The following is a 13,765-nucleotide window of genomic DNA, read 5'->3' as shown; positions in this document are numbered from 1 at the left end:
ACTTCAATGATTGCATCATTTAAATATTTTTTACTACATACATTCATAGTTTAAGTAATAATTTACTGAAACATTTAAACCATAAATATTTGTATTCAACAATTTTCCTTTGAGTTTTTTCATTCTGATATATATAGATATAATAGGTATTTATGGCTTTTAATAATTTCATATTTTACATTATTTTTAAGTTAAGAGCGTGATTTAAAAGGAGCAACAATAAATCATATTATTGCCTTTATAATTAAACCAGCTTTGAAGTAGTTAAGGAAGTTTTTCGTGCCATAAACACTAAAGTCTGTGCATGTGGTTGCTCTGCAGTCTGGGACCAGACCATGGATTAGTCCCAATCACAATCACCCTCCCCTTGATGGATCGATTACACACACATTAAATACGCACCATCAAAGCACAACATCACTTTTTTAAATAAATTTAATGAAGTTATTATAAAAATATCTTTTCACACAGGCCCACGACACAAGATCACGACTGTTACAACTCATGTTTGTTTACATTGTTCCTAGTTTTTAGTGTAGTTTTTTTTACAAATTAGTTTACTGTACTGGCAACAGGAGTTAGTACAGGGAAACAAGTTTACTCACAGTTCAATGTCACCATTATTAGCGCAAACACACGCACACACACACACACACATCAAACCTTCACTGTTCCTTTGAAGAATAAACATTTTCACATAACATTTTATGTTAGCAAACACGCTGAAACTTTTTATTATTGAAAAAACCCATTTTGACTAAAAAACCTGTAATGTAGAAAAAGTTTGAGGCAATCCAAAATTTTTTTAATTTGACATATTCTCAAAGAGACACATTGAAATTATTTATATGCTACATACATCAGCAGTAACAAAGGGCAAACTGATTTATTTACTGTAGCAGAAGATTGTTAAATAAAAAAAGAAGTCAGGCACTTGGACCACCAAAGCTTTGGGAAAAAACACTTCCAACATTCAGTGTCGGACAAACTACATCTTCAGATACGACGTCTGAATACAAATGTGTAAAGTTAATGCACCAAGCGAGAGTTTCTCAGTGAAATAGCGTCACTGCCTCGGGTTCGAGTCCTCGGAGTGTCTACAGTTCCGTCGCTGGTCCCCATTCGATGTCATCCGTTTCATCCGCGTCCTCCTCTTCCTCCTCAGAGCTGTCGCTGCCTTGGATTTGTGTGCGTCTGAACTGAACTGCTTGGTGATGATGCGCTAGCCTATAGCGGGGCAGAAGATACACTTACTTATAAAAGTCATTATAGAAGATGTAATTACTGCATAGTGTGAGACAGAAAGCTAAAGACACTTACACGATAAACTGAGGGCCTTTCCTCTCTTCGGGCTGAGCTTGTGCCTCTGCTGAGCGAGCCTGGAAATGCAATAGGGAATACAGTGGTTATGGTTTGCTGTAGGCACCACGCCAAACTCAGGCTGATGCTTTCTACCATTGCAGATTCAACTGTAAAGTAGTGGATTTAAAAACTTTTCTATACCTGCTGTAATCGCTCCTCAATAGTAGACAGGCTGGCTTGTTGTGGGCTCACGGGTGCCTTAGCATATGAAGGCTCATCCACAGAGTGCCCCATGGGGGGGTTAGGGGCTACAAAATCTGGAGGTCCGTCTGACGTATTCGTGGGAGCAAGCGCATCAAGAGCGCTGAAGTCCGAGTCTGTAAAACTGCGCTGAGACGGATCCTCCTCGTCCGCCGTGCTGTGATGCGGACTGTAACTGTCCTGGCGGGCAGAGCTGGGTTCCGGCACGTGCAGAAGAGGTGGGATTTCTCTGTCGGCCGCAGGTTCGGGGTCCATGGTGGGGCTGTAGTGCCCCGAGGCCGGCTCAGACGACCGGGCCAAAGCTCGCGGGACCCGGTCTGCTTCTCTGTAACCCTCTTCCAGGTCCTCGTTGTCGGTGTAGGCCTCTCCGTCAGTGAAGGGCTCTCCGTCGGTGTCCTCCAGGTCACTAGCAGCGCTGAGGTAGTCGGACTGGGTTTGGTCCAGGGCGTCCAGGTCCTGCTCGCCACCGCTCTCCAGCTGGTCAGACAGGACACATTGTTAGTTTGCAACAGACTGCCCGTTAGATGCCAGACAGCAGCTCGTCACGTGTGTGTCATACCGTGACTTCAGACACCCAGACTGGTTTGGACTGCTGGTGGCGGATCTTATCTTTCAGACTCTCATACCAGAGGTCTGAGCCGGGCTGTAGGTCAATACTCGCTGGAGGGAAAATCAGGACAAGAATGTTGGGAAATAATTTAAAACTACTATTGAGGAAAAAAACATCTGAGACAAGTAGAGAGACAGTAAATATAGTAAGAACCAGAGGCGTTACCTGAGAAGAGCTGGTTGTATTGTTTCTTCATCTTGACGGCCTGCGAGTAAAGGCGCCGGGAGCTTTTGTTGGACTTGGGACTGTATTTCTGCCTCATGGCCTTGACGTCCTTGCGGCTGTGGGGGTCCAGGAACAACACCATGGGATGGTACTGGATGTAGTTGAGCCTCTCCACTGCAGTGGGGGTGATGTCCAGCAGAGGGTGCTTGTCCTGGAAAACAGAGTAAACGAGCACAGACATCAATGTCATGCTTTTTTTTCTTCATTTCTAACTTGAGCTGTGATTTTTACCTTCTCTGCTATTTTCCTCACGGTGTCTAGTTTAATAACAGTGGAGGTGCTCTCCCCTCCTCCACTGCGAGGGACCATTTCTGTCATAAAACACACATTTAGCAATATCAGTTGTGAACGTTTGCAATTTTGACCTCAAGGATCGGAACAGACAGAAACCAATGCCCAACCTGCCACTTCGTATTGATCGGGCATCTCTGTGGCCAGCTTCTCCATGGCGATATCATTAAGTGGACCCAGGATGACAATTGGCCGTTTGAAATTAGCTGCAGGAACAGTTTACTCGTATTAAAACACACTGCAGTTCTCATCAAGGTGTGAGTGTGTGTGTGAGAGGAGCGAAGGCGAACCTTCTCTGAGCAGCACTCTCTCGTAGGCTGGATATTTGCCCTGGATGGTGAGCTGCAGCAGGTCGTCGCGACTCCGACGGAGGGCTTTTTCACTCTTTTTGTTCCCTCGGAGCCCCCGTAGTTTCCAGAATTCAGCCCTGGGCCCTGACACCTGCTTCTCCACAGAGGAACGCTGTGTCTGCTCGATGCTGGCCAGAGTCTCAGCTCTGCAGGAGACAGAGAGGAGATCAATAACGCTGGCCCGCTCTAAGATAAAAGCTCATTTCCGGCCTGATTCTGACCTGGCCTGGTTGGGGATGGTGCCTTTGTCCATCTCGTGCAGGTTGTTGCCCATGCGGATGGCCAGCCAGCTGCCCAGCTTCCCACGGTGCATAGTGTCCACCACCCTGAACACCTCCCCTCTGGTGAAGCTCAGGCCAATGGGGCCTTCGGATTCGTGGTCGAAGTGGGTGCGGATGTAGAAGTTGTCGGCCAGGTGGGACTTTGTGATCTTCTTATAAACTGAGGAGGCGCAGACAATCAAAAATGCTCTTACTGACAGACAGTAGCTTCAGTTGTCATTGCTTCACTCTCGGGGACAAACTTACGGTCCATCTTGTTCTGGGTACAGATGTCCACACGCTCTCCACTCTGGATGTTCAGGAGGAAGTTAGCCGCCTCTTCTCGCGTGAAATGGGAAAAATCTACTTTATTAACCTGTACAAAAAAAGCGGGAGCACAATTTGAGGACTAGGACACTTGACCTCCAGCCAATTTTAATAGTTTTCCATTCTTAATTTTATTCAACTTTAAAAAGGTTTACTTAAGCTTCACAGTCAGCGATCTACAATGATTTTGAATGTATTATGGTGACGACACTGTTTTTTGTTTGTTTTTTTTGCTCACTAATGGAAATTTTCCGCAATCTTGAAAATCAGCTGACATCCAGTAACAAACAGTGGAAGTGCGATTTTCCACATGACCCTTCTGCAGGTTCAAGTGTTCATTCTCCATTCTTCTGTCTCACCTGCAGGATCTGGTCTCCCTCCTTCATGCCCTGACCGTACGCGGGGCTGTTCGGCTGAACTCCGCCTACAAATATGCCGACGTCGTTGCCGCCCACGAGCCTCAAGCCCACGCTGCCCTCCTTCACAAAGGACACATTCTGTATGTCTGAGCTGTACCTGGGAGAGTTGGCAAACGGGTTTCGTTGAGCATCCTCATAAAGTGATGTCACGTCAAAAAAGCAACTAAGCGTCACTCACCCTGGGATGGAAGATGGGTAGGAATCTGGGGGTAAGGAGTAGAGGGGCTCCTCTACAGGCTTGGCTAGAAGAGACGTGGACATTCATTACTCAGTAGCCAATAGAAGTGGAGCTTAATATTTTTCACTGGATTTGATCATGTCACTGCTGCTGCTGATCCTTACAGTAGAGGGGGGGTATGTTGCCCTTCACTGAAACCCCAGACCGTTGGGTGCCAGGTCCATTAGCAGCACGAGGAACACTGAGGCAGACACATCAACATGATCACACTCGAGTAAAAACACAAGGATAGTAGTAAAAGAGCAAAAGCCCTGATGATGGAAAACCATATTACATATGAAATGGCTGTTTACCTGCGGCGGTTGTCCTCCCGCTCTGAGCTCCCAGACCTCCTGAGATGAGAAAGCTCGTCTGACGAGGAATCTGAACAGACAGAAGACAACACCTGTCAGATGCTAAGAGGCCGAGAGGGCGAGGACGCGAGCGAGGAAACTAACCATCAGGAGGGGGTCTGACGGGCGACGGGGCCCGACGAGGAGGCTCCTGCTTCACAGCCACTGAAGTGGATCTCATCTCAGGTAGATCTCTGAGTGAAATAAAAGCATGCAGTTAATTGTTATCTGATTTGGAACGATCAGGCGACAAACAAAATGTGAAATGGAGGATTGCTGAACCAAAAGTGAGGAAGCAAAGCGTTACGTAGTCACAGGTGTTTACAGTGAGACAGTAGTCACAGGTGTTTACAGTGAGACAGCAGTCACGTGCCTCTGTGTGTGTGTGTGTGTGCATTTGCATGAGTGTAAATGAACCAGGATCTCCTGTCAGGATCATTTTACACAGGCTCTCAGTGATGCAACGTTTAAATGGGCATTAACATTTCTCACTGTGTGCTGTCACAGGACTCATTCTGCTCTAGTCCACAACATTCACTGCATGTTTTAGAACATTTGTGAACACTCCTCTGAAATAATAAGCTTTGAGTGTCTGTTATTTACCGATTGTTTTAAAAGAATTTTAGTTGACTATCAACAACTACATTGCTATAGATATTTCACAAGTGACTCATATTCTGAGGCTACTATCAACAGATTGAAGCTTTATTGTCAACAGTGTTGGCTAAAGTATATTTATCTTACTGATCAGGTTTATAGTTTGTTGGTAAAAGAAAACTATTTTATTCACTTATGAAACTTTCATTAGGACTTTTTTTAAGCTTTGAACAAAATCGGTTACCTCACTGCAACTTGGAAAGTTGGAAAGTCAATTTGTGACATGATGATGTGAATTGACCCTCACCTGTATCTGTTGTTGACTGTTTTGGAGTTTCCCCTGTCTACAGAGTCCCTGCGAGGGGACTCATTACTGGCCTCTGACTCAGGATCTGAATGAACTGAGAAGAAAAGCATACTTTGTCATTGATCAAGCACACATAGATGACATGGATATGTTCATTATGAAGAGACTAAGGGAAAGAGGTACATGACTAATTCACGATGCTCTCTGAGCTCAGGCTTCATGCACACACCTTTCTGAGGTGGATTACTGGCAGTGATGCTGGAGGAGCGCTGTTGTATTGGTGCTATGTGAGGCTGCAGGGCAACATCAGGAAGGACCCTGGAAGAGAAGAGAAGTGAGGGAGGTGGGAGTGAGGGAGGAGGAAGACAACAAATCTAAGTTACATCTGAAGAGAGGGGGGACCTGTGGCTAATATGATGATTATTGATGAGAGCGTAAGACTTAAATGGAGAATATTCACCTTAGTAGTAGTTTGAGAAGCTCTCTCTGATGGTTTACTGCTTTTGTGACTTATTAAATATCACTCAGTAGAATTATTTGGTTTGCTTTTTTTGTTTGATTTGAACATCATTGCTTGACTAAATCGTGTCCTTTGTAATGAACACTTACAGGAGAGGATCATGTTCAGCGAAAGGCACTTTTATTTCACTGGTTAACAAAATGTCAACACAAACACAGATGGTACACAGTTAAAAACAAACAAACAAAAAAATAAAATGTTTCAAGGTACAAAATGCCCAAATCATTGGAAAATAACACACAAAAGGGTGATTAAGACCTTGAAAAGGTAAATAATAACATGTTTGAAGGATTAATAACTGCAGAGGCTTGAACAGTCTGCTCATTTTCCAGTCGATGAGATCCTGATGGGTTTGGGGGGGAGGGGGTGGGGGGCTGGGAGGTTGGGCAGAGCTTCATCTGTACCTGTATCTGCTGAGAGAGTCCTGGCTGTAGGTGGTGCTCTGCCTCTGAGGAGGGGCTGAGCTGTCGTCCGACTCAGACTCGGATTCTAAAGATTTGAATGCGGGAAGGTTATTTCATGATAGTTCTTGATAGAAACATGATCGTTGCTTTGCTTCCTTTGTGTGCTGACCTTGGGGGGTGATTTTAACAGGAGAGTTGACCCTTCGCAGTTGCTGCTGGAGAACAGGAATGGGAGTGGCTTTCAGGCTTGGGGCAGGCAGATCAGGGAGAACCCTACGAGAAAAAAAAAAACAACAAATATTCAAATCTTCATTCAGATTGGAAGATACGTGACAGTCCACTTTAAACCTGTGCAATTGATCAAATATTGAATTTACTTGTATCTGTTGTCTACACGAACATTCTCTGGTCTGGAATGAGGGGAAGGGCTGCGGTCAGAGTCTGAATCGGACACCGGTCTACGAGGCCGAGCGGTGGAGGAGGGCGCACGAGGAGCAGTCCAGTTCTGAGCCACAGGAGAGGATCTGGGGTTGGGGATAGCGGACATTCCAGAGAGGCTCCTGCAGAAATAGAAAAACACAAATCTATCAACTTCTAAGGTTTTTACATTCATTTACAATGTCACAACGTCGATACATTACTTTGTCAACATAATAAAATGATTGCACAGACTTGTATTTGCCGGGCTGATCCCTGGTGTCAGGACTCTCCCTCTCTCTCCTGACAGGAGGGGGCGAGGCGCTGCGGTCAGACTCCGAATCGGATGGAGCTAGAGACAAGAAATAAGTTGGAAACATCATTATGGTGTTCGCAGTTTTTCCAAAGCATGTTGTCGACATGTGAGCATCTCTAGCATGAAGGAGCCTTGCACTGACCTCGGCGAGGGGCGTAGGCTTTGGCAGGAGGCCGGGTCAACGTGGAGCGCACAGGTGAGGAGTCCCGAGATTTGGACACTGGGGGTTCAGCTCTGGTTCTGGGTTAAAAAGACAAGATCTCTTCAGTGATTTTAGAAAGATGGAAGCGTCGTACTGTATAATGTGTTGCATCTATATTAGCTGGTGGAGCCAGTGTTGAATGTACCTTCGTGTTCGTTTCTCCTTGGTGGGTTGACGGGCCGCTCGGTAAGTGGGGACGTCAATATCTGAAATGTCTGACGAGGACACAGAAAAATAAAAAAAGAATCAGGCCAGAATTTCCTCTTGATTCAATTGTATTATTATTTAGGTTCTCCTTCATCTTCCATGTCATTATCAGTTTTGTTGATCCTGACATAGGTTCGTCACACAGATCAACCCTCACCCTCCAGCTCGGAGCTGCTGTCTTTTCGCTCGTCGTCCTCGCTGTTGGGGGGGCTGTCCTCCACCTCTGGGATGCTGACCAGGAACCTGCGGTCGTCCCTCAGCACCGTCATGGTCAGCTTTCCTCTGCTCTTCTCCACCAGGTGCTTTGTCTCCAGTAAGGACAGATTTTCTGTTGTGATGCCATTGATCTGGCCGAGGCAAACAAATTGAGGTTTGCACAAATTAAAGATTGTGTTCCTTCATTTGTGTTGTACATTAAAAAGACGTCCAGTCTTATGTGGGTTATACTTTCTTACCTTGAGAATGAGGTCTCCCTCCTGCAGCGTCCCTTCCCTTGCAGCTAGGCCTGTGTCTGTCATGTGTTTGATAAAGATCTGACTCCCCAGCTTCAGGCCGTACTCTGGAGAAAGAGCAAGGTAAATTCAGTAAAAGACGGGAGCTGGATTTTACTCTAGATTATATACAGTAAGAAACACTCTTCTTACCGTCTGAGAGTTTCTTTTTCACCAGAGTGGTTTTGATTGGTTTCTCTGGAGCATCCTGGCGTGGCAGCCTCTTGTAGCCCGACGACATCGGCAGCGTGTTCGTGTGCCCATTGTGATCGGGCGAGGAACTGCGGTAGCGGCCGCCGTCTCTGTTGTCGCTGCCGTCAGAGTAGCGCCGTGTTCGTCTGGGAGGGTCCTGGTCCAGCAGGTTGGACTGGGAGGCCGCCCGAGAGGGTCTGGAGCTGACTGGGATCTGGATCTTGCGAGGGCGTTTCACTGTCTGGAGGCAGAAGGACGGAGTGGGTCAGAGTAATGTGAAGTGCTCATGCATCGAAGGGGGGAGCAGTTTGCTTGCTCGGTTGCATACTCACTATGTTTGCAGTCTTGCCGCAAGACTTGAGGGTCTGAATGGTGTAGTTGGAGTAGACGTTGTCCATGGACACGCCGTTGACCATGACGATCTGGTCTTTAGTGCTGCACAAAGGAATCAGACGTGAGTCCGGTTGCTTTCCAGACGTTTTTACAAGGTCCTGCAGTGAACTTACAACAGGCGCCCGCTGGCTGGTCCATTAGGCAGCACGTCTGACACCACCACAGTTGTGTCTCCTGTGTCTGGATGGGGCTTGTCCTTCCCTCCTGATAAGGCAAAACCAAATCCCAGTTTTGGATCCTGCAATTAAAAGAATTAAAGGGGAAAAAAGGTTTAGATAATAAGTGACAGCACATGTACAGTATCAAAGGAAAATAGGAGTGTGAGTCTCTGTAGGAGATACGGTAGAGAGATATAAAGAACATTCCAGAGGAGGTCAACAGGAGGCACGATGGTGCGGAGGCACCAGGGTGTGTCAGTCTGAATTCCTGCTGGAGTCTGTGCCGTGGAAGTCTGAAGCAGCGGCCATGTCAAATCCCCCACAAAAACTCACACTTTATTTGTGTGACCACTGAGCACAGTACCAACACTGTCTGTGGTGAACTTCACACATGTTAAGACTGCTGAGAGTAAACATGAGTACATTTAACCCCTGACTATTATCATGTGAAATAAAGAACATCAGAATGTGATGATAAACTAACACTCCTTACTTTGTTCAGTGTTATTGTGTGTTGCTCCCATATTGTTATCTCCTCCATGGCTGGTCTCTGGAAAACAAAACATACACAGTAATCAAGACAAGAATTACATGAGAAGGAAATCAATGTTGAACAGTATCAAACAGTGGTTCTTAATCCTACTAGATGATCCAAGTTCTTAAAATAAGCAGAGCTGAGCTTGAGCCAAGCAGAGAGAGAGCGATGAACTCGATTCTTGCATGCTCTCACCTGTCTCAATCCTGCCTGACCGGTATGGAGGAGGGGCTACCCGGGGTGGGTGTGTGTGTGTGTGTGTGTGTGTGTGTGTGTGTGTGTGTGTGTGTGTGTGTGTGTGTGTGTGTCTTCCACTGTCCCTGCAGTGCTGACAACAAATAATACGCAGAGCTGGTTCAGTAAGCACACAAACTGACATGACTGCAGCTAATGTATGATATGTACAGTAAGACAAACACTGAATTTAATGTGAACTACAGTCCAGTACCTAGATGAGATCTATGTTTGACTCTGTGTAAACAGTCACAGTCAAATGGACGTGGAAGTGAAAAGGTGAAGTAGAGTCCCTTGTTTAAGATCTGATGCTTCTCAGTTTGAGATCATAAAACTTTAACTACACAGACTGTCACACTAAGTCACACTAAATACGTGTTGTTTATACCACTGAATGATGCTGAACATGAGGAAAATAGTTCATAACTCTTCCACTGTTGCAAAACCTACATTAATTTACTTGTGTCCATATAAAACCAGCATTTTATTCCAATGCTGACAGAAATTTACAACTCATCAACAGTCAAAACTGCAGGCTTGTACCTGCTGCACTACATACACTACTACATGCCTCTCGTGTTTAGCATTTTTCCACATACTCGCACTTGTGCAAAAACAACGCAAACAAATGACTGGCAGGAGACTGCATTTAGTCAGTAAGGAAGAGATCTGTTGGAATAGAAACAAGTAAAGCCAGCTACACTGGTCACAGACTCAAAGACGTGCTGCTGTAATAAAGTGATACAAAAATGTAGTTTGTTCAAGGCACCGACGTGTTCTGATGCAACACAAAACCAAATCGTCTCCCTGAATGCAGACAAGTAACCAAACATACTGTACCAGGCACAGAAGCAAAGTCCACCTTTAGTTGGTATGTTTAAAGCAAATAAGAGAAACATCACCTCACCGCCGAGTCTTCAAGTGCAGGTGTGTGACCTGTAACCAGTCAGCTTTGTTTGACCAAGTTAATGATAAACCTGAGGAGGAGAAACGCAGTCTGACCTGGTTGTTTCAATGAAACCTGCCTGTGGATTTTTGTGCTTGAGCTCAAACTGACACTGCTCCCTGATTATTCCAGGATGTGCCACAATTATTTCATACAGCAGCCCATTACTGAAGCAAAAGGTTAATTAAACCAGTGAGTACTGACCAGTACGAACCAAAGGGCCGTGAGAAAGTAAAATAGCTTCAGTAGCTTTGTTACAACAATAAACTGACTCTGACCTATATTGTAGTTTCATGACAGTGAATCACAGCACAGTCACTTGATGACATGATGAAGCAGCTACATGAGCAGTGTCATCAGAAAGTCACCAGCCTTTGTGTGGAACATCCAAAATAAAGTCATATAATTCAACTGTGAAGTCCCACAGGAAGAGAATAAATGAATTATACACATCAGTTAGAACGTGTGTCCTTTGTATAGTTGTAAGCAGTGATTTCCAGGCAGGACAGACAGTCATACTGCGGTTACACGCTTAGAAACCCATTGCTGTGGACCGCTCCCGCCCCACTTACCGTTTGGTCTTTGAACCGTACTTCCATTTTCCCCTGAGATATCTAAGCTGATATCTCACACACCTGCGGCCTCCGTCTCTCAATGATTAGCCAGCTCTACACGCTCCATACGGCAACACCAGCCGCGGACCTCCGTCATCCAGCTCCGTTCACTCAGTCCTCACACGAGAGCGGACGGTGGCCTCTGTCCAGCGGAAACCCGACCCTCGTGCTGAAACTATGTGTAATATGACCAGTGTGCATCTCAGAGCCACCTCACCTGCAGAGCTCCACCCCTACCAGCCTTTGCCCACTCCGGTTGTCTTTGATAAACATGGGGTTAAGGTGGAGCGCCACAGTTGAATACACAGTAAAACCCATTGTCTCAGACCAAGGTAGTAACACAAACTATGTAAAATAATCCCAGAAGGTAGAAAATTGTGAATAAAAAGGAACAATTCATCCCGGGTACTGTGTAACTCACCACCTCTAGGGAGGAGAACATTTTTCTATTATAGAAGACCATATGAACTATAATTATACTGAGTTTTGCAATGCAAAACTGGGTTTCTTTTTATGCAAAGTTTAGACATTTCCCTGTTCAGCAGGTCGTGTGTTTAAGCATTTGAGGTAGAACCTTAAAAGTCAGTCGGGTAATGAAACAGTCAGTGCATGACTTTACTTTACAGTATGTGTGACATTCTTTCAGTTAATATACAATAACCCCTGTAATAGGTTCTCTTTATATTAAACAAAGGCATCACAGCCCCACTGCAGGAGTGACCACTGATGTCTGGTACATTAATGCGTCAGAACACGGACACTTTAACGCTCTTCTACATGTATGCATCCACTTACAGGCACCACCAGCAGAGGCGGCGGAGGCTCTGGCGGCACCGAGCCAAAGTGCTTCAGTAGCTTAATTCGCTGCTTCAGGTTCATGACGACAACAGTGCTTGTAAAGTGGTTTTCCTCCTTTAAAATCTTCTGCTGATAAAACTCAGTGCTCCGACTGATACGGACAACAAAATTCCAGACGTGTAAGAGCTGGTCACAAACGTTCAGCGCCGCCGTTATCTCCCAGACAGCAAATAATCCACAGAGGTCACAGGAGGAGCACATGTAACGGTGATCAGTTGAAGTGTAAAAAAATAAAACGTACAATTGACAAAACGGTATTCCTCCATCCAGCCTCAATTATTCCCGTTCTGCTGGGTTCCTCAGTCAAAGCCTCTGTCAGTGGGTGAGTGTCCTGGTTAAGGTCTCCCAGCAGCAGCAGCAGCAGCAGCAGCAGCAGGTCCCAGGTTGCTGGCTGGGTTTCAGCCTGCTGGCTGCTATGGTTACGTCCGGGGAATGAGAGCACTGGGCTGTTAATAATTGAAGGGGTGTTTACTACACTATAGGTCTGCTTGTCCGGAGTCAAATGCCCTGGTTTCTACAAAGACTCTGCTGTGTTCCAGGATCGGGGGAAGAGAACGGCGGCGTGATGATACGTCTTTCACCGTGAACATCTGCGCACGAGCCAAGGCGGTATCAGTGTCACTACTCAACTTGGATATGTAAAGAAAGCCATGCAAATATGAGCCAGTCTATCGCTCCCTGCGCCAGTTCAGCTCAGTCCTCGGAGTCGTTTCGGGATCAGCCACATGGAACAGCTGGTCTCTGGTCAGCCTGAGCACCACTGCTCAATTATTTAAGGGCCTGAAAAGCCCCACACACGGCCACTACGGTGACTGGAACGAACCCTACAAAGGCGTGTCCCCTCTAGCAGGTACACAGGCTGATTCATGTTTGTGTCACACTGAGGCCACTCCTGTTGAACGGCCGACCTGCAAACTACCAGCTCTCGTCATCGACAGCCCGTCAGATTTAACATGCTAAATATTTTGTGTGTCACACTAGGGAACGACAAGCAGGGGTAGTGTAACAATAAACAACCTGGATCAATGGAGAACATTAATGACATCCAGCACAATCCGTTAATGTGTCGCCAAAGAAATGTTAGAGGTGACAGAACAACAAAATGAACATAATTAAAGTGGAGCGACATGTTGTTATATACATTACTCATTACTACAAACATTATCTAGTTTCCAAGTGGAACCATCGAGCACTCAACTAAACAGAATCTAACCCTTAAATAACTACAGTTACTCTGATTATTAAAATGAACTAGATTTTGGAAATATTTTCTGTAGAACATCTCAACAGTGTCACAAAGCACTAAAATGTGGTTTTCAGGTATTTGGTTTGCCGAGGCGAAACCAGGCACCCGGTTTATGGTCAGCACCATCCCAAAGGCCAGAGACTGACTGGGGTCAAGGGAGGAGAAGACGCAGCGGTTTGGGAATGCACAGACGAAACTGTGGCGAAACTGTGTGACAGGCAGGTAGAAACCTGCATGTGTGGCAGAACCAGTACAGCCAGGATGAGGGACGAGGCCTGCATGTGACAGGCCGCCCGCAAACGCGCACGCGCACACACGCGTGCGCGCACAGAACCCGAGTCCAACCTGAACACTGGACCACTTCAATTATAGTATTTACATGGTGCCAGTCATTTATGTTCACAAAACACTATAAATGACACCGGGCAAACAAACACCGAAGCGGAATTCAACTAGTTTATTCATATCTTGACGCACAACCTTATACTAGTCGCCTAAACTAGCAGCTGAGTC

At 45.8% G+C, this 13,765-nt stretch overlaps 1 protein-coding gene across 1 annotated transcript; it reads right to left on the bottom strand.

Moving 5' to 3' along the window:
* Positions 1-417: 417 nt before the first annotated feature.
* tjp3 (tight junction protein 3) lies at positions 418-12,326 on the bottom strand. Its single transcript, XM_029146299.3, has 30 exons — positions 11,944-12,326; positions 9,313-9,369; positions 8,775-8,899; positions 8,601-8,703; positions 8,230-8,509; positions 8,041-8,144; positions 7,743-7,932; positions 7,524-7,593; positions 7,319-7,416; positions 7,116-7,212; positions 6,821-7,003; positions 6,613-6,716; positions 6,444-6,528; positions 5,749-5,837; positions 5,520-5,613; positions 4,721-4,809; positions 4,577-4,646; positions 4,388-4,464; positions 4,224-4,287; positions 3,986-4,142; positions 3,567-3,675; positions 3,261-3,480; positions 2,980-3,185; positions 2,800-2,895; positions 2,630-2,709; positions 2,339-2,549; positions 2,123-2,223; positions 1,504-2,040; positions 1,321-1,379; positions 418-1,227 (listed from the first exon to the last, which is right to left on the bottom strand). The coding sequence occupies exons 1-30, from the start codon at positions 12,205-12,207 to the stop codon at positions 1,098-1,100; spliced, it is 4,149 nt and encodes a 1,382-aa protein (XP_029002132.1). The 5' UTR covers positions 12,208-12,326; the 3' UTR covers positions 418-1,097.
* Between the last annotated feature and the right edge of the window lie 1,439 nt (positions 12,327-13,765).

This window comes from Betta splendens, chromosome 4, assembly GCF_900634795.4.
Source record: "Betta splendens chromosome 4, fBetSpl5.4, whole genome shotgun sequence".
Classification (NCBI taxonomy): Eukaryota; Metazoa; Chordata; class Actinopteri; order Anabantiformes; family Osphronemidae; genus Betta; species Betta splendens.
Note: the sequence above shows the minus strand (reverse complement) of the source record. Positions and strands in the feature narration are given on the sequence as shown.

Bases quoted from the DNA above. Each gene is read 5' to 3' on its own strand.
- tjp3 (XM_029146299.3), bottom strand. From the start codon at position 12,207: ATGTGCTCCTCCTGTGACCTCTGTGGATTATTTGCTGTCTGGGAGATA. The intron at 8,900-9,312 runs GTAAGGAGTGTT...TTTTAATTGCAG, and splicing joins ACACAATAACACTGAACAAA to GATCCAAAACTGGGATTTGG. The intron at 5,614-5,748 runs GTGTGTGCATGA...TTTTCTTCTCAG, and splicing joins CAGTAATCCACCTCAGAAAG to TTCATTCAGATCCTGAGTCA.